The sequence below is a fragment of the Chrysemys picta genome, chromosome 1 (genome assembly GCF_011386835.1).
Source record: "Chrysemys picta bellii isolate R12L10 chromosome 1, ASM1138683v2, whole genome shotgun sequence".
Classification (NCBI taxonomy): domain Eukaryota; kingdom Metazoa; phylum Chordata; order Testudines; family Emydidae; genus Chrysemys; species Chrysemys picta.
In genome coordinates this window covers 143,220,203-143,239,432 of record NC_088791.1, presented here as the reverse complement: position 1 = coordinate 143,239,432, position 19,230 = coordinate 143,220,203, and the positions used below count along the sequence as shown (strand labels likewise).

Below are 19,230 nucleotides of genomic sequence, written 5' to 3'. Positions count from 1 at the left end.
AGGGGTATTGGCAGGGCTGTATGCGGAGCCCAGGACTGGAAGGGCCCAGAGCTGTGGCTCAGGTGGCAGCTTCCAGGTGACCAAGTTTTATTTGCTTATGTGTTCTCTGTGATTCTATTACCAGTCCTCCAGTGAGGGCGTAGACTTAGTGGGGAGGAGGCGGGGAGAACAGGCAGTTCCTCCCTTGCTCACCTGCCCACCCCCTCAGGTTGGATGTCCCCTCCCCCACTGGCCTATCTATTTATTAACTCCGCTCAGAGAGAGATTTGCAAGTGGTGAGACGGAAGCCCTTTGTCCTGGGCCCGGTGGCCTGATCTCAGGCTTCTTCCTTCTCCCTCTGCCCCACCTCACCCCAACTCTTGTGACCATGTGGGTGGGGAAGTATTAGGGCTGGAGAGGTAAGTGGCATTCAGAGCCTTACTGATTGGATTAGATGCAGACGAGTCAGGGGACTCTTACCAGCCCTGATCTAGGAATGTCAGGTAGGGTGACCAGATGTCCCGATTTTATAGGGACAGCCCGATTTTGGGGTCTTTTTCTTATATAGGCTCCTATTACCCCCCACCCCCGTCCCAATTTTTCACACTGGCTGTCTGGTCACCCTAATGTCAGGTCTATTAACCGTCTTGTCCCAGGCCCCATAAAATTAGCCATGCTTTCCCTCTGGGTGCTTCCATGGGTCTGTAACGATCTTCAGTCCTGCACCCCCTTCCCAGGAAATTCTTCCTGTTTCCTTGGTATCTTCAGTATTGTTTATCTCCTTTTCACTAGGCTTCTCTGACTGAGAGCTGCAGTACTCCATCCCCTTGAGACTCTCTTCCTTCCTCCTCAGTGGGGACCCCTGCGGCCGGGGACCTGATGCCATCCTGTGGGTGAGTGTATTTCTCCAGGGGGGTTGTTGGCTTTAGGGTCTGATCAAAGGGGCCTGTGGGGGAGAAATAGATAGGAAGTGAGAGGCAGACAGGGAAGTGAAGACCCTAGAGAGAGTGGGCAAGGGGGCTATAAGGGAGCAGAAGTGATGGGATTCAGCAGGGCTGTATTGGGGATCAGTACTGCTCACCCTAGCAAAAGTAAAGGCTCATTTGCATTGAAGCACAGATGGGGAAGGGATTGGCCCATGTCCCATGGCAAGTCAAAGGCAGAGCCATGAATAGAACCCCTGAGGCCAGGCCTCTCCCCACTCTAAACCACTCGCCCTGCTCCCCTTCCAGAGCTGGGAATTGAACCCAGCAGTTCTGACACTCATCAAAAGTGTTTGCTATGCAGATTCCAGCAGACAGCACTGCAGGAAGGCACTTTCAGAAAGCTTCCTATACAGCCAAAAGGGCTGGCAGCTGAATTGTTTTGAAATGGCTGCTGAAATTCTGAATTCTGCAGAAGGGTCTGGATTCCACAGTGTCACAAGAGTCACAGAGCCCAGCATACCAGGGGCCCCTCTCCACCGTGGCTTGAATTGGAAAAATTGAGCCACATGTGTCCCTGGCTGACATCTAAGCCATGGTCAGTACCCAATGAATTGAAGTGCTTAGCGCTGTAGAGTTGTCAGTGAGAATGGAATGAGGACCCTTAATGAGGTCTCTCCTCTCCGTCCCTGCTCCCATGTCCATGGTACAAGAACACTGGGGCATAGCTCCAATGCTCATTCTTTCCATCTGTCTTCCACTCTCTCTTTTCTCCTCTGGAAGAGGGACCAGGCAGAGCATTAACATAGCAACTGCCAGATCTGGTCTGTCTAGTCCAGTCTTCTGTCTGTGACAGAGGCCACAGCCAATTACTTCAGATTAATGTGTAGAAAATCCCTTGGTTTATTGTGCAATAACTTGTTTCCAGGATAAGTTTCTTCCTTACCCACCTTAGTTAGTGATTGGGTTATGTTCGGCAGCAGGAGATGTACTATCCTGCTGTTTTTTCTTATCTAATGTAAATGTGGGTGTTCTTGTTATCCATATAAATGTCCAATCCTTATATGAATCCTGCTAAGCCCATGGTATCAGAGAGACAAGGTGGGTGAGGTAATATCTTTTATTGGACTAACTTCTGTTGGTGAGGGAGGCAGAGCTCTTCTTCAGGGCCTCACCAACAGAAGTTGGTCCAATAATAGATAACTACTTCACCTTCCTTGTGTCTCTTATATCCTGGGACTGACGTGGCTACAACTACACTGCATACAAGTCCTTGGTATGGCAGTTTGCAGTGCTGAATTCCACAGACTAATAACACGTATTTAAAAAACAAATTTGTTGTATCAGCTTTACATTAGCTCCCTTCACCTTCACTATCCAAGTCCGTATTATTATTAGACAGACAGCATAGTCAGGAGACCTAGTTTCTGTTCCAGGCTCTGTCACTGACTTGCTGAGTTACCGTAAGCACGTCACATTCCTCTCTGTGCCTTTTCACCTCTCACTCTTTGGCCTGATTTACCCTTAAAAATTAGCTCAACCTAGCTATGTTGCTCAGGCAGGGGTGTGAAAAATGTTGCACCCTCGGTACCATAGTTAGGTTGTAAGCCCCAGAATAGACATGGCTAGGTTGAGGGAAGGATTCTTCTGTTGACCTATTTACTGCTCCTAGGCCTGGTCAACCTAATTTCCAAGTGTAGGTATAACTGCATTGCTCAGGGGTGTAAAAAATCCACCTGCCTGAGCAATACAGTTAAACCAATCTAATCTCCAGTGTAGACAGTGCTAAGTCCCCCAGAGAATTCTCCCGTCAACCTAGCTACCGCCTCTCTGGGAGGTGGAGTACTTATGCTGACAGGAGAGCTACCTCTTGTTGGCATAGGTAGCGTCTTCGCTGATGCGCTACAGTGGCTCAGCTACACCACTGCAGCATTTTTAAAGCCCTTAGAGAGATGGATTTACTACATTGACAGAAAAAAATCTTTTGTAGGAAGTGTGCTGTGCTGCTGCGGTGCTGGGAGTGTAGACATGGCCTTTGTTTTGTCTATTTAGACTGTAAGCTCTTTGAGGCAGAGGCTATCTCTGTGTCTAATTTGAATGCATTGCCTGGCACAATGCATCTCAAGTCTCTAGTTGCTGCCCTACCGCTACTGTCATGTATACATTTCTTGTCCCCTCTTATTTGTTACCTCTCTAAACAGTCCCAGTCTTTCCAGACCCGAGAGAGGGTAACTAGAGATGAGCACAGTGTTCCAGGTGAGGACATCCCACTGATTGGTGCAACAACATTGGTATAGCTCCAGTAATTCTTCTCCATCCCATTGGTCTGCATCTTAAAGCCTTGTTGGATTCTTTGATGGCTACTGCCCGTTAAGCAGATGTTTCATTGAACCTCCACAAGGACACCCAGGTTCCAGTTAATTTAGAACCCAATAAGATGTAGGATGAGTTCACATTATTCCTTGCAATGTCCGTTACCTTTCACTTGTCAGCAGTGAATTCAATCCACCATCATGCTGCCCATTCATCTTACTTGGGTAGCTCCTGAAATTTTTCAGTTTTATCCTGTCATGACCAACATAAATATTTTGGTGTCATGTACAAATGTTGCCACCTCACTGCTCACTCTCTTTGTCAGATCAGTAAGAAATATGTTAAATAACCATCCCATTACAAAACTGTGGGGCATTCCACTCCTAACCCTGTGTCACAATGGAAATTGCCCATTTATTCTACTCCTTGTTTCTCTTAGACAGTTTCCATGACAGAATTTCACCTCTCACCGCATGCTACTTACTTTTCTTAGCAGTCTCTTGTAAAGGCCTTTAATAAAGGTTTTTTGAAAGCTATGTCAGCCAGTTCTTAATCCACTATTTTATTGATAAGTTCAAAGAATTATAATAAATGTTCCTTTGCAGAAGCTGTGATGTTTGTCCCTGTTTGTTATGTTCACACAGAGGGTTGGTTTATAATGCTATTTTTAATCATTGTTTCAGCCAATTTTCCTGGTACAGAAGTAAGACTCTCTGGTCTGTAATTCCCATGGTCACACTTAGCGCCTTTTTGCAAGGATTGGTACATTTGCTACCCTCCGGTATAATTGCTGATTTTAATGAGAGTGCATATTCTTGTTAGCAGTTCATCTGGTGAGTTTTATTTTTGCCCAGGTGCCTATTGCTGTTTAACTCCTCATTCTGATACCCTAGTGACAATCAGAATTTATCTCTGTGATCTAAACCTGCCCCTGCTACAGTGGAGCAGTAATTTCTGCCTACTCTCTACTGGACAGTGATGCCTTTGAATCATTGACATCTCTAACAAGATGTCTTTGTCTAACCTGAGTGCTCCTTAGCACCTATTGGCTGCTGCCCAGTTCTAGTTGAAGCAATTCCCCAAACTTTATTATTTTTCTGTGCCGGTAATCTAGTTCCTTGCTAAGGTGCTGCCCATTCCTTGTGTAAATTCTCTCCCTCCCCCTGCCCCCCATCAAATTCCCGTGCCAGTTAAATGTAAATCCCTCTTCTTAACATCAGCTTCGTAGCCATATGTTGAGACTCTGAAGTTCCCCTAACCTAACTAGTCTTTTGTATGGAACTAGAAGTGTTTAAGAGCTGCAAAGCCCCTGGAACTAAGCATTCTTTCTAGCAATCTAAATATAGCTTCCAGGACTTCTCTCCTACACTTCCCCGTGTCATCAGTTTCAGAGTGTACCACAGGCTCCTCCTCAGCCACCACTAGTAGTCTGTCTAGATGTGTAGGATCTGCCACCTTTGTAGCTGGTAGAAAAGTCACTGAACAGTTCTTACAATCACCAGTTATCAATAGTCTAATGATCAAATCTCCACAAAATATTCAGCCTGTGTACATCTCACATCTGTATCCCCATCTTCTGGAGCACCCTTCTTGTGGTGAGGAGGAAGGACCAGCCTCCTCTACCTCTCTTTGGAATATGGATTCCATCTCTTTGACCCCCCTAGTTCTCCACTTCTCCCCCTCAAATGGAGGATTGGGAAAGTCAGTTCTAACATCCCTATATTCCATAGCTATTAATATTTCTCTCTGCATCTCCAGTTCAGCTACTTTGGACTTAATATCCTGTATTTGGACTCTGCAGCCCCATGCTGCTTGCACCAGGTGATGCATATGCCATTGGGTTGTGTAGGTATATGTGCTGCACTCTGAACAGTAACCTGGGTAGCCCCAACCCTGGCTAATCCACTGATGCTCTTCATCTCTCAGGCACATCCCAAAAGTCGATCAAGCGCAGGCAGAGCAAGGAAGGATGGTCTTGTGGTTAGAGCACTGGACTGAAATTTGGGAGACCTGGGGTCAATGCCTGGCTCTGCAAAAGACTCTTTGGGCAAGACACTTCATCTACCCTATGCCACAGTTCTACATCTGTAAAATGGGAATAACTTCTCTACCTTGTAGGAGTGTTGGGAGGGCACTTTCTTTCATGCTAAGCTAGATAGTTCAGAATAGCTGAGTATAGTCTCAGCTGCTTTCAGACCTCCATGGAGTGGCTTACCTCATGGCAACAGACATTGTGGGATGGGACTAATTGCACCACTACAGCTGCTGGGCCAGCATTTGCTGTCTGCATTGGCCCTGCAGCTGTGCAGTGACCCCATACAAGTTGCAATGATGCTATGATCTGCTCTGCACCATTGTAAGAAGCTTTGTGTGTTTGGTGTGAAGCATGTTACTGACATGTTGGTGGGGAGGGGAGTTACAATGCCCAAATGCGTGAGTGTAGACCGGGCCACAGAAGAGGTCACCAAAGTAACCCCTCCGTGGGTGGGCGGGGAACACACCAAGAATAACTGAGAAGAAAAAAAAAGGGGGGGGGGAAGCCAAAAGGAGAAGCAGAAGTTTGTGCAAAGCAGCTCAGGGCTGAGGAGCTGATGGCTCAGCGACGCTTCCTGTTCCCTGACTTGTGTGCTAGCTGAGCCACGCACTTGCCTTTCTTCTGTTTGTGCCCCGCCACAGGGAGAGAGTGAGTGAGAAGGGGAGAGAAGGGGAGTCAGAGTCAGAGAGAGGCAGATGGACTGAGAGGGGGGGACACTGGAGAGGTAGATGGCCAGAGTAACGCATCGGGAGCTCAGCATTAGGGAGTTGAGCAGAGACAGCAGACGCTTACTTCCCTTTTCTTGTCAGCATTAAAAGCTCTTTTCTTTACGTTTTTCAAGTTCCTTTGGTTGTAGATACCCAGCCCCTTGGCTGCTCTCCCTCGACGATGGTGAGGTAAGAGGGGAGCTGAGAAGGTGGTGCGGGTGGGACAGGTGTTGGGGAATCATCTCACTTGCTCTATTCCACTCACCCCCAGTACAGTCCTTTCCTGGGGATGGGTCTGGGATCATACCCCAGGGGTGTGTGACAGAGGACCTTCCCAGGCCATCTGTTGTACGACCTCCTCAAGGGTTGGGATCCTTTTCGGGGGACCACTCTGTTTACTGTACAGACCCCTCATGGAGGTATGGCTGTATACCCTCTGTCTGTCAGCGTTTACTTTTTCCTGCTTTTCTGCTCTCACCTAGGTGGTTCCACCGGGACCTGAGTGGACTGCAAGCTGAGGCCTTACTCAAGGGACGAGGAGTTCATGGAAGCTTCTTGGCTAGACCCAGTCGAAAGAATCAGGGAGATTTCTCCCTCTCTGTCAGGTGGGTAACTCAGACCCCATCCTGCACATTGTTGCCATCCCAGGGATATGTGGATGCTTCGCTCTCTGCCCCTTCCCTTTCCCGTGGCCCCATTCTGCCTATACCATCCCCAGGATATATATGGGGCTGTGCTTTCCACTCCCTCCCTTCATCCTGCCCCCTGCCCAAAAGATACCCGAGGGGCATCATTGTCTGACCCACCCTCCATCCCTACTTCCTGGCCCCATTCCCCCTGCACCCCGTCCTGGGAGGGACTTTACTTTCCCTTCCCCTTTTCCTGAACCTCTCCTATACTTCACCAGACTCCTCTCTGCCTCATCCCTCAGGGTGGGTGACCAGGTGACCCACATTCGTATCCAGAACACCGGGGATTATTATGATCTCTATGGAGGGGAGAAGTTTGCCACGCTGTCTGAACTGGTGGAGTACTACACACAGCAGCAGGGTTCACTACAGGATAAAGATGGGACTGTAATAGACCTGAGGTATCCACTGAATTGCTCCGATCCCACTACAGAGAGGTATGGAGTAAGCAGAGCAACCACGAGTCTTTTACTGAGGGTCTAATGCCCACCCCCACAGCCTCATCCTGCACACCTGTGAACTGAAGGGCTAATTCCCGTGGTACACCCCTCTTCACCCCCCTGAACACAGTTTTGGTACCAAACTGTCTGGGACTGAGATCATAGCCCAGCCCCTACTCCAGAACTAACTAAATATAAAATGCCCCCCTCTCCGCTCCTTTGCACGCAAGTCTGTGAAATTCAATGTGGGCCCTGCTTATATTTGGCAACTTTGACTTCCGCTGTCTCATCGGTTTTGCTATTTATATCTTGTTGCTAAAAGTGAAAATTGTGATGCTAGTTACAAGAAGAGGCCTGCAGTGTATGACCCAATGCCCCTCACTCCTGCCCTGCAGCCCCCCCCAGCTATTCCAGTGCTGGGCTCCCCACACAGCTCTGCCAATGGCCCGCAGACCTGCCCTGCAGCCCCTGCTATTCCAGTGCTGGGCATCCTGCTGATGGACCTCTCAGACTATGCTTTTCCAGTCCCCACTTGGTCTCCCTCCCCTCCCCTATTTGCATATGTCTTTGGCACTGTGTTCCTAAATCAAATCAGGTGGTTTGCACTGTGTTGTGCTCTCAGCCCCCTGGTGGTGGGTGGCTGTTCCACAGCAGTGCCCCTCGCCCTGGGGCAGGGTTGCGGTCCTGTGTGGGGCACAGCATGTGTGTCCCTCAGCGTTTTGTCTGCTCCAGTCAGGGCCGTTGGCTTGGGCTGGGGCTCTGCAGCTTCCTCCCTTACTATTGCGGTTGGAAACTTCTCTCCCCCCAGCTCTTACGAAAGCTCCTTTTCTCACTCTCTCTCCCTGAGAGATTTTCCATCACGTGTCTTCCCTGAGCTGGGCCACAGGGGGGTTAACTATTTCCTCTCTGCAGATGGGGAGAACAGAGGCCCAGCCCTGCAATGAGACAGGGCAAAAAGAGCCCCTTGCCTGCCTCCAGCCCCCCAGAACCCCAGGCTGGGAGGAGCCTGCCCTAGGTGTCTGAAGACAGGCCAGATCCTGTAAGGCGTGATGAGGTTTTCTTCATTGCCTGGCCCCACTCACATGATCAAGGTCAGGGTGACAGAGGGTTTATATCACTGTTGTGTGACAGCCAGGATCCACAGCCATTTACTTCAGTGTTAGTGGGTGTGTAAATCACAAACTGAACCTCGATGGCTTGCTAATCACACAGCCATTTCTTGCTCTCCAAACAGTTCCCTCTGCCCCTAAGCTGACATGCAAAATGATCAGCTGGTAGCATGTGCTTTTACTAAGTCACCACAGCCCGATGCTCAGATGAAGAAGAAATGTTGGGAATCGTTTTGGTTTGTGAGTGGTTTCATTAATCTGTTCAAGGTAGAAACAGACCGTGAAGAGTTGGAAGCCACATTACAGAAACCACTGAAGCACAGCCTGGACTTCAAAACAGGCGCATGAAATTGCCACAGCACTGATTAAATGTGAAAGAGGGGCCAAGTGAGCAGCTTATTGTCATGCCAAACGTGCCTGGGAATAGTGGCCTCAGAAAGAGGATTTGAAGTAAATAGGTTTCATTTACCAACTACTTCTGAAAGAAAATTTGACAAACTCAAATAAGAAAACACAAATGACCCAGCTAACAGCTGAGGAAGTCCTTCTAGCTGGATGGTCGAGAGGAGCAGTCCAGGGATCTCCAATCTGACTGGGACCATCAAGAGGAAATTGTTGATGATGGGACCATGTACAGAGGAGGTTGTGTCATAATACAACACAGCATGAAGTGAGAAGTACTGATCATAATCCATGGCCTGCAGCTGGGTACTAAGAATGCAAAAGAGAGCTGGAGGTGGCCTAGTCCAGCCGCACAAGAATGCTGCCACAAAGGTAATAAAATTTAAATACAATACCTCCGTCAATAGAGGAAGCCAAATGCAAAGGGATGGCTGACATCACATGAAATACATGATCACCCTTGGTCTAGGGTAGAGCTAGATCAGGGGTCTGCAACCTTTCAGAAGTGATGTGCCGAGTCTTCATTTATTCACTCTAATTTAAGGTTTTGCGTGCCAGTAATACATTTTAACATTTTTAGAAGGTCTCTTTCTATAAGTCTATAATATATAACTAAACTATTGTTGTATGTAAAGTAAATAAGGTTTTTAAAATGTTTAAGAAGCTTCATGTAAAATTAAATTAAAATGCAGAGCCCCCTGGACCGGTGGCCAGGACCTGGGCAGTGTGAGTGCCACTGAAAATCAGTTCGGCACGCGTGCCATAGGTTGCCTACCCCTGAGCTAGATCTACTAGAACTAAATAGGAACCTCTTATTAGTGAGCAAGTACTCAGCTTCTTAGAAGATTGAGCTGTTGCAGACCATGCTGAGTAGCAAGGGAATAACCACTGTGAAGCACTGAGCTCACCAGGGGATTCCAGACGTGTTAGTAGCAGAGAATGGCTCACAATTCATGAGTGGCTCATTTCTGCTGTCCACATTAATGTATCAGTTCCACACCGCATGCCACGCCTTTATGTGCACTCAAATGCAGTCATTTAGCAGAAATGTTGGTACAAATAGCAAAGAACTCGAGAATCAAAATAAAAAAAGTTCCTGACAGATTCACGGAATCCCTATTTAGCTTTGTGAGTCTATCACAACTCACCTCACAGGCTTCCTTAGAGTCCCCAGTTCAGAGACCTTAGTGCCACCAGCTAATAGACTTCTTCAGCCAGAGACCAGTGACCCTGGAGTGCTTACCAAAGAGCAAGAAACTGCAACATAAGAAAATAGACAAGAACGCTGGAGTCACCCCAATGCAAGCAAGAGAGAATGTTAATTCCAAAAAGGAAGGGACTGGAAACCTTGTCAACAGCTGCACCACTCACTGAGAGGTAGTGTCATAGCCTCTCCTGAGGTTCAGTCCTACAGGAGGAACAGAAGAAATCTAGACAAAACCAAGGAGTTTCCATTGGCGCTCTGTATCTAGCGGACACGTAGAATGCTACTGAGAAGGCTTGTGCAATAGGAGAAGTAACACACGTGCCTAGTGACTGACAATGAAAACTACCAAGAGTAGTGAACAGAGACAGACCTACCTCAATGGCCAAACAGATCCCAGACTTGTTCTGGGACTAGGAAGTGGCTGTGTGATCTGAAAGCCATCAAGCTTCAGAGATCAGAGATGACACGTGTCCAATTAGAGTCAGAATAACCTTCTCCTTTGTCAGGGGATGCAGGTTATTTACCCAGATCAGGCAATCTAGACATCCCATCTGTGTGTGTGATATTGAACTGGCTGTACTGGTTGGGCATTTGTATTACGTTTCAGGTGCATTTCATTTTCCAAATAAAGGGGGAATTGTAACTGTAGCTACTTTCATCACTGGATTCTGACCCCGGCTGTGCCCTGCAGTGAGTCACTGGGTAGTGACCCCTGCTGTGTTAGCCTCATCCCCGTGAGGGGACTGGGCCAGAACATACAGCTCTTAACATCGCCCCGCCTCCCCATGTCTCACAGTTATTAAACCTGTCTTCCACTTAGCTTTCCTCAGGCTCCCTGCCCCTGGCTCACCTGTCCCTATTGTTCCAGGCCCCATCCACCTTGGCACCCCTCAGGTCCTGTCCCTCCTGGCTTCGCTCAGCCACAGGCACCTTCCACTCATCTCCCCTCTAACTCTTGGTCCCTCCACTTCTTTCCCCCATACCTCATCCCCATGTGCCCCAGGTCCTGTACCTCACTTGTCTTCCCTCTGGCCCTGCAGTCCCCCGCTCTTGTCTGACCCTGTCCCATTTTCTCCCAGGTGGTACCATGGGCATCTATCTGGCCCAGCAGCTGAGTCTCTGCTCCAGTCCAAGGCCATCCCCTGGACTTTCCTGGTGCGTGAGAGCCTCAGCAAACCTGGTGACTTTGTTCTGTCTGTCCTGACTGACCAACCCAAAGCTGGGCCTGAGGCCCCACCAACTGGGGCTGCTGGCACCCCTGGGGCTCGGCTTAAGGTCACCCATGTCAAGATCATGTGTGAGGTGAGAGGGACGGGGCAGGGTGCAGGGAAGGGAGCAAGCAGAGGGAGGGAGGGAAACATTTATCTGTGGCAGATGTTTGATCTATTTTTACCAACAGGAAGATATGGAAACTGCTGGAATGTTTTTGTATCCAACAATGTATATGAAATCCATGCTAAGGGCTTGGCTGCCTACTGTCGGGTTCCTTAGTCCTTGCCTGGTCTGAGCAGTGGCTGTGGGGGATGGCTGATTTTGCTGCATCCAGGATGAGGGAGGAGTCTAGTGCAGACACAAGTGGCAGGAAGACAGGAAGGGAGCTGGGTAGCAATGGGAGCTCCTACATTGGACGGAGCAGAGATATGCAGAGCCTCAAAGGAGCCTGTGAGATTGAAGGAGAGTTGAATCTGGAGACTGAACCAGACAGTTATGCACCTGGGACAGGGAACAAAGTGTGACACAGGGAGGCCAGAGAGGAAGATAGCGGAGAGAAGGAAGGTCAGTTGTTTCTGGTCTCCTTGGCTCTATAGGGTTCTTCAAACTTCATAGGGAGTTCCAGAAATGAGCTACTGAGCTGTGATGAGAAGCTGAGGAGCTACAAGCCTCTTGCAGGAGAGAAGACCTTGTTGAGGTCCCTAAGCCTAGCCTGGTGGATAAGATCAACCCACACATTACTAGGTCTTCTCTCACTCCATACTATGATCCTTCTTTGAGGATGATCGTGCTTTGGTCCTGCTTTGAGCTGGGGGTTGGACTAGATGACTTCCTGAGGTCTCTTCCAACCCTAATCTTCTATGATTCTAACATGGGTGGGTTTGGGACAGTGGAGAGTGTATGCAGGTGAATTATGGGGAAACAAAACAACTGACCTTAAACAAGAGCTGGGGGGGGGGGGGGGGGGGGGGAAGTTGACTTCCCTGGGTTTCCATCCATGCAGCAGGGCACCCGGGGTCAGCTCACCAACTTACAAGTTTGATGGTACCAGAACAAGCTCTCAGTTGCTCATCATGCCAGGAGGGTGTGACACATACCACATGAGATGCGGTGCTTCAAACTCAACAGGGCAAGACCTACAAGACCTACCCAGGGCTTCATGTCCCAGTGTAACAACCTCCCATGGCACTGGTTGTAAGATACACCATGGGGGGCAGTGGGTCCATTAGGGGATGTGAATAACACAGCTTTACTCTCTCCAGAATGGGAGATACACAGTTGGAGGTGCTGAGATGTTTGACAGCTTGGCAGACCTAGTGGAGCATTTCAAGAAGACTGGAATCGAGGAGGTGTCCGGATCCTACGTGTACCTGAGACAGGTAAATGGGGTCCTTGTGTCAGGGATACTTTTGGGGGCTTCACCCTCTGTCCCTGTCTACAGCATGTGTCCATCTCTGTCCTATCCCTCTTGCTTACCAAGCCTTTCCCTTCTTCCTTACCCAGCCCTATTATGCCACCAGAGTAAATGCGGCAGACATTGAGAACAGAGTGCATGAACTGAACAAGCAGAGCCTGGCTGAGGAGACAGCTAAGGCTGGATTCTGGGAAGAATTTGATGTAAGTGATTGTGTTGTGACTGTCTCCATGTTCTGGGAGACCCTGCTCCCAATCTCATTCTCTTTCCCTACTCCATTAATGGATTCATCCCTATCATGACCTCTCTATGTCAGGTCATCTCTGAACCTGGCCCCCATTACCACAGAATCTGAACGCCTCACAATCTTCAATGAATTTATCATCCCCACACCCCTGTGAGCTAGGGCAGGGTATTAGCCCCATTTTGCGGCTGGGGAACTGAGACACAGGAAGGCTGTGCAGAGCAGGGAACTCAACCCAGCTCTCACGAGTCTCCTAGCCTACTACCCTAGCTACTGGACCATCCTTACTCTCTGTGCTCCCATTCCCCTCAGTGCTCCCCACACCAATCACAGTGGGTTGCTCTGCCGTAACGATTACCCTTCCCCTTTCAGAGCCTGCAAAAACAGGAGGCCAAGCATCTGTATGATCGGCATGAGGGGCAGAGACCTGAGAACAAGGGAAAGAACCGGTATAAGAACATCTTGCCCTGTGAGTCCTGCCCTCCCATCAGGAAGACATCCAGGGGCTGCATGTTCCTGCCTCAACGGGAGGGCCTGACACATAGAGGGGCAGTGAAGACCTGACAGAGCCTTGCCTAGAGTTACCCCAGAGGAAGCCTCAAACTGGCTGGGGTTTATTTGCCCTCCTGTGGGGATGAGCTACAAGGGGCCCCTGACTGGGTATTTAAGGCCATAAAGGATTTAGTGAGAGGCATTGCCTCCTCTGCATGCCCTTGTGGATGTGGGTGTGCATGCTCATCTGGATACACTGGCTCATTGGGCTGATCCGTCTCAGAGGGTAAGTGGGGGGCACTGGGTTATATGGTCCTGTTAGTCTGATCCAGTATGAGGGATGGTGGGGAAACAGGGTTTGATGGGCCCATTGGATTAATCTGGAGTGTAGGGAATGGGCTACATGTGGGACCAATGCCTGAATTTTGGGGTGGGGGGATACCTCAGTGTTGTGTTAATCCCTTCCTTGCCTCCCTAGTTGATCATTCTCGAGTAATCCTACAAGGCAGGGACCCAAATATCCCCGGAGCAGATTATATCAATGCCAACTACATCAAGGTGAGCCTCCAGGAATGCTGCCATATCTTGGGGAGCGGGCACAGGACACCTGGTTCCTGTAACCCCTTCCCTTTCCTTGTCCATTTGCCCCTCTGTAGAACCAGCTGGTCAGCCCAGATGAATTCACCAAGACATACATTGCAAGCCAGGGCTGCCTGGATGCCACCGTCAATGACTTCTGGCAGATGGTGTGGCAGGAAAACTCTCGCATCATTGTGATGACCACCCGGGAGGTGGAGAAAGGGAGGGTAGGTGTCTCAGAGGGCCTGCTGCCATGTCTTGCATCCATCCCTCCTCCTTTCTCCTCCCCACCCCCAGCCACTCACCGCTTTACCTTTTTCTTTCTCCCTAGGGATTTTTCTTCTGTCTCCTCGTTTCAGTCATCACCTTTTCTTCTTGTTTCCTCACAGAACAAGTGCGTCCCCTACTGGCCAGAGGAGGGCAGCACCAAAGAGTATGGTCCCTATATGGTGGAGAATATTGGAGAACGTGATGCCCTGGAATACAAACTCCGACAGCTCTGTCTCTCGCCAATCGACAATGTGAGTGCCACGCCCCTGAGCATTAATTGTTCCTGGGACTTTCGCTGTGGCTAAACCTTCAAGGTTGGGAATTAGTGACTGTGGCATTTCAGGTGACATTAGGCAAAGGGACCTGTAACTTTTATGGTCCTGGTTCCAGTCTGGTCCCCGGTTTGGGAGGAGTGGGAGACTGGCAGGCTTGAGGATCAGGAGATGGAGCATGGCCGCTTTCACCCTTAGGTCCCTGTTCCAGTCTAGCTGGAGGGCTTCATTGACCAAATATTGTTTCCCTCTCTCTGTCATTTGTTGTTTGGGAACTAAGTTGGCCTGTTCTCAGTCTGGAGGTTAATGGGCAGAGACCCTCAGTCCCTTTGTCATGCAGGATGGGAACCTAAGGGACTGGGAGACATGGGGAGGATGGGGTGGAACTGTGCACAACCTGCCATATGTGTGTTTTGTTGCCCCCTAGTGTAAGGCTGTGCGAGAGATCTGGCAGTACCAGTACCTGAGCTGGCCAGACCACGGAGTCCCCAGTGAGCCGGGAGGGGTGCTCAGCTTCCTGGACCAAATCAACCAGAAACAAGAGAGCATCCCTGAGGCTGGGCCCATAGTGGTGCATTGCAGGTGGGTGTGGAAGCAGTGCCTGCTCATTTCAATGCTCCTACTGCTGTGCTGCAGGGAGTTGGTTTGCTGACTCCACAGGGGGCAGTCTCTCCAAATGCCACACTCCACAGTGGTCATGGTCCTGCTGGAAGTGGTCTCTGTAAACTGAACACCCTGATTGCTCACAGTCATTAAAGATCGTGTCTGTTCGCTGTGACTCGAGTGAATCCTTTTCTGGCAAATCCAAGTGCTGGCACTTCCATTGCACCTTCCTAAATCCACCCCAAGCTCAGGCTGGAGATCCCATTCTCCTTTCCTGTCCTAATCTCTTGTGCAGTGTTTGTGTGCTGCTGCTAAACAATGCCACGCCACACCCCAGAGGTGGCTGCTTTGTAGCAGTGGGTGCAGGACAGCCTGGGAAACCCTTGGAGTTGCTGCCAGTGGCTGTAAGTTGCTGGAGGAATGTGTATGTATGGTACTGCCATCTCTTGACTTCTGCTTGTGCCCTTGTGTGCAGTGCTGGGATTGGCCGCACTGGAACCATCATCGTCATCGATATGATAGTGGAGACTATTTCCACCAAGGGTAAGATACTTCCCATGCCTATGCTTTACCTGCAGGGCTCTGCCCCATGGCCAGTCTTCTCCGCCAGCTGGGTCCTAAAGACAACTTCACTAGCTGGGAAATATCAGGCATGTGGGTGAGAAAGCGGTTGCTTGAACATCCCAGGACCTTAATAGCAGGGGAGGGTGACCACACCCTTTTGCCAAAGATCCCACCATAGGGCCAGGGCAGAGGAGAGGTGCAGGGGGCTGCCACTGGGGATTGTAACTGACCCGTTGGTGGAAGCCTGGCAATGCCTGCTGGCTGGCTGTCCCCAGATAGTAGTTGGATCTCTGGTGCTCTCATTTGTGGATATAACTGCTCAATCAGTGGAGCGTTAGTGTTGCCCAGGGATTGGCACTCCCACTTGGTAGACTTAGAGGCAAGCAGGCAAGAAGGGAGTCTGAGTAGCGGGAGAGAACTGAGGGCTGAAGGTACCAGTGTCTCCTCCCACCCTGGGGAAGGGGAACCTGCTGGGACGAGGTTCCGCTAGGATTTTGTCTGGTGACCTCGCAGGCTGGGGATAGGTATATGGTGAGGAACTTATTGCAGCAGCCTTCAGCCCATAACTGCCTCTTTGCCTCTCCCTCTCCCCCAATGCACCACCTCCAGGGCTGGATTGCGACATAGACATCCAGAAGACCATCCAGATGGTAAGGGCCCAGCGCTCAGGAATGGTGCAGACTGAGGCCCAGTATAAATTCATCTACATGGCCATCTGCCAGTTCATAGAGACCACCAAGAAGAAGCTGGATGTTATGCAGGTGAGAATGGGGACACCGTGCACTCAGTCCCAGGAGATGCTATGCTGCTGGAGGTGCTGTCTGTCATAGCCTGACCATGCCCCATTTCCTCACGTCCTAGCCTGGGATAAGGGGCCACGAGGCAGCTGCCCTTTGCCCCCTGCCACGCCCCATTACCCCACACCCCAGCACTGTGCTCTCTCCCATTCTCCAGTCCTCTCTTGTCTCGTTTTCTCATGCAGTCTCAGAAGGGGAGATCCAAAGAGTCTGAATATGGGAACATTGCGTACCCACCTGCGCTGAAGAACCAACATGCCAAGGCCTCCCGAAAGTCCTCTAAGTAAGAGCTGTGGCAAATCAGGAGTCCCCCACCCCCCTGGGCGTTAGCCGTGCCCTTCCCCACCACCACCTGGCCTCCCCACCATTCTGGTGCTGCCCTCCTGGCTCTCCATACCCTGCTCACCTCTCTGACTTTCTCGCTGTCTCACAGGCAGAAGGAGGAACTAACAGTTTATGAAAACTTAGAGAACGCCAAAGGAAAGAAAGATGAGAGAGTGCGGAAGCAGCGCTCGTCCGAGAAGGAGAAACTGAAGGGCTCACTTAAGAAAAAATAACCTCCCGCTGCAGGTGCGATCAGGATCTGGGCTGGGATCATATCCTGGCGAGTGGGGGTCGTTCTGTTTTCTGGGTGCCCCAATAAGATCTTCATGTGCAGACCCACCTGACTCTATGGCCTTGTTTATGCAGCATGTTTTGCCAGGATAGCTGTACTGGCAGAGCCCCCTAATGGAGACACAGCATAGGAGTGTTTCTGTCAGCAAGTAGCACCACCCCCCTGAAGGACATTCGCTGTGTCAACAGAGGCCCTCTTTTGTCAGCATCTCGCATCTAGGTGGGGGTTTTGCCACACCCCCAGACCAACACAGCTGTGCTGACAACTTTGTAGTGTAGACCTGCATTCTGGCAGTACTTTTCATCTGCTGTTTTCTCTCTCATTCCAGCTCCCCTCAGCTACGGAAGACATCCTGTCCTAGGTCAAGTGACTGGGATCCCCTTGCTGTCCTTGCACCCTCAGTCCAGTAGGCACGTCCCGTCTGTTCTGCTTTCCAGCCTGCTGCTTTAAGATACTTTTTAACAGTCAGATAAATAATATCCTCTAATTTTCTTTGGCCACTAATGGCTCAGGCTCATCTCCAGCCCCATTTGTCCTTCGCAAGCTCCTCTTATGGGAGACAGGCCCCCACAGGAGTTAACCTCAACCCCGGCATGAGACTAGCTGCTCCTGCTAAATCAGCTGTTGTTTGACACTGGCCCTTTAGATGCTTGCTGCTTAACCCCTTTCAGCTTTCCCTTGATCCAAGAGAAAATTCTCTCCCTCCCCACCACCTGTGCCACCATCTCCTCAGCCTTGCGGGTCCACTCGCCTCCTTGTGATGCTGTAAATACTCATGGATTTGAGCTGTTGGTTTTGCTTTCCTTTGTAAATAAACCAGGAGTTTTGTCCGATTCTTTTATTCTCTGGTGTTTTCAGTTTTTGCCAAAAATTGGGTTTTGTTTTTTAAAATACTTTTGTTTTTGAGCGGCACAGACCTAGCGCAGGGAGTGGAACAGTCGGTTTCCTTGCTTCTGCCACGGCCTGGTGCATGAACCTGTTAGCAGGTTCTCTCCATATGCCCAAGTGTCATTGCCTTAGGGTGAATTGCCAGTGTGCCAGTCACACCAGGCAGTCCATTGACCTGGGACTGGATTGGAACCAATGCTTGAGTGGTGAAAGGCCCCATATGGTATTCCAAACCCACCCTAGGCCAGCCAGTGCCTCTTACCTGGCCCACCTAGGATCCGGTGCCCTAGAGGTGAAAGGCTCTCTATCCCATTCCCTGTCTCTGGCTGAAGCAGACAGTTCCTTGCGTTGGGATATGGTCAACAACTGTGGATTTTACCCTGTGCAGTCAGTGGCTGAGGTCCTAACTGCTCAAAAACATGCTGTTATTCATGCAGAATAACTTTTTTTCATTTGAGCCTCTGGAAGGGCATTTCTGGAATTAGCTAATTAAGCCTGGTACTCACACTGATGGTTGGATAGGGCTTATATAGGGTTGGTTTGCCAAGCACTGAAATGCAGCCACATCTTGGTTCGGAGGCAGTAGCTGTTCAATGGCTGTACAGCAACACTGTCACTTCTTATCCTAAACAATTGTTCAAAGAATTCCATTTCCAATTGTAGCTACAAGCAAAATGTTTGGGATGAGAGAATGGAATGATCAGAGCTGGAATGGGCCCTGGACCCTGGACCCTGATTCACAGCCCAACTCTTGGGGAAAAGAGCAGGGTCTGTTTAATAACACAAGAGGTTAGGGCCTTGTTGTATGGTCTCTACTGATCATTGCAGGCTGCAGTGCCAGGCTTCCCAAGTGTGTTTTCATTTGTGAACTAGAAGAAAAGCTATTTAAAAAAAACAACAAATGAGTGCATTTGTTAACCTGGCCCTGCCGAGGCAGAGGCGTGGCTGGCTGATAAAAGTGAATGACAGTGTCAGGTACTTGGACCCTCAGTGATGAGCACAGCATATGAAACTGAACAGAATGGGGAAAAAGGGATAGAAAACTCAAAAGGCTGTGTCTGTTTCTCCTCCCTGTCTCTGTCAGGACTTCGTCCCAACCCCACCTGTCTCAGGCCCTGTCTACACTACAAAATTAAGTCAACTAAAGTTAAGTTGCTCTAAATAAAGCGGTGCTCCATGTCCATACTTGTGCCTTCTCTTGGCAGTGCGTGTCCTCACCAGGACCACTTCCACCAGCTGAAGTGAGGTGTCGTGGGACACAGACAGCTAGAGCCTGGCAGCCCTGGGACTGAAAGCCTCTGCTTTAGGCATATCTGGCCCCCACCCACCTGCTAGAAAGGTGCTGGCTCACAGCTGCCCCCCCCACACACACAGCCTGAGCTGTCAGCTGTGAGCCCCTGCAGGGCACAGTTTCACAGTAGGGAATCTAAAAGCAGTGAAATCAATATTCTTGAGTTTCACAGCTATTATTTCAC

The 19,230-nt window shown here is 49.8% G+C and overlaps 1 protein-coding gene across 9 annotated transcripts; it reads left to right on the top strand.

Moving 5' to 3' along the window:
- The first annotated feature begins 238 nt into the window (after positions 1-238).
- PTPN6 (protein tyrosine phosphatase non-receptor type 6) lies at positions 239-17,708 on the top strand. 9 transcript variants are annotated; one of them, XM_065585347.1, is made up of 18 exons: positions 239-398; positions 772-872; positions 6,092-6,146; positions 6,440-6,562; positions 6,865-7,083; positions 10,884-11,106; positions 12,279-12,395; positions 12,520-12,633; positions 13,047-13,143; positions 13,645-13,724; positions 13,823-13,972; positions 14,135-14,266; positions 14,715-14,869; positions 15,366-15,433; positions 16,064-16,215; positions 16,437-16,534; positions 16,685-16,821; positions 17,196-17,708. In XM_065585347.1, exons 3-17 carry the CDS (start codon positions 6,139-6,141, stop codon positions 16,806-16,808), a joined length of 1,860 nt encoding a protein of 619 aa, XP_065441419.1. In that variant the 5' UTR covers positions 239-398; positions 772-872; positions 6,092-6,138; the 3' UTR covers positions 16,809-16,821; positions 17,196-17,708. The 9 variants fall into 9 exon arrangements, with proteins under 9 accessions (XP_065441419.1, XP_065441412.1, XP_065441414.1 ...); XM_005312028.5 differs by having other exon boundaries at positions 240-398; positions 6,889-7,083; XM_065585355.1 differs by lacking the exon at positions 239-398 and adding an exon at positions 444-482.
- The last annotated feature ends 1,522 nt before the right edge of the window (positions 17,709-19,230 follow it).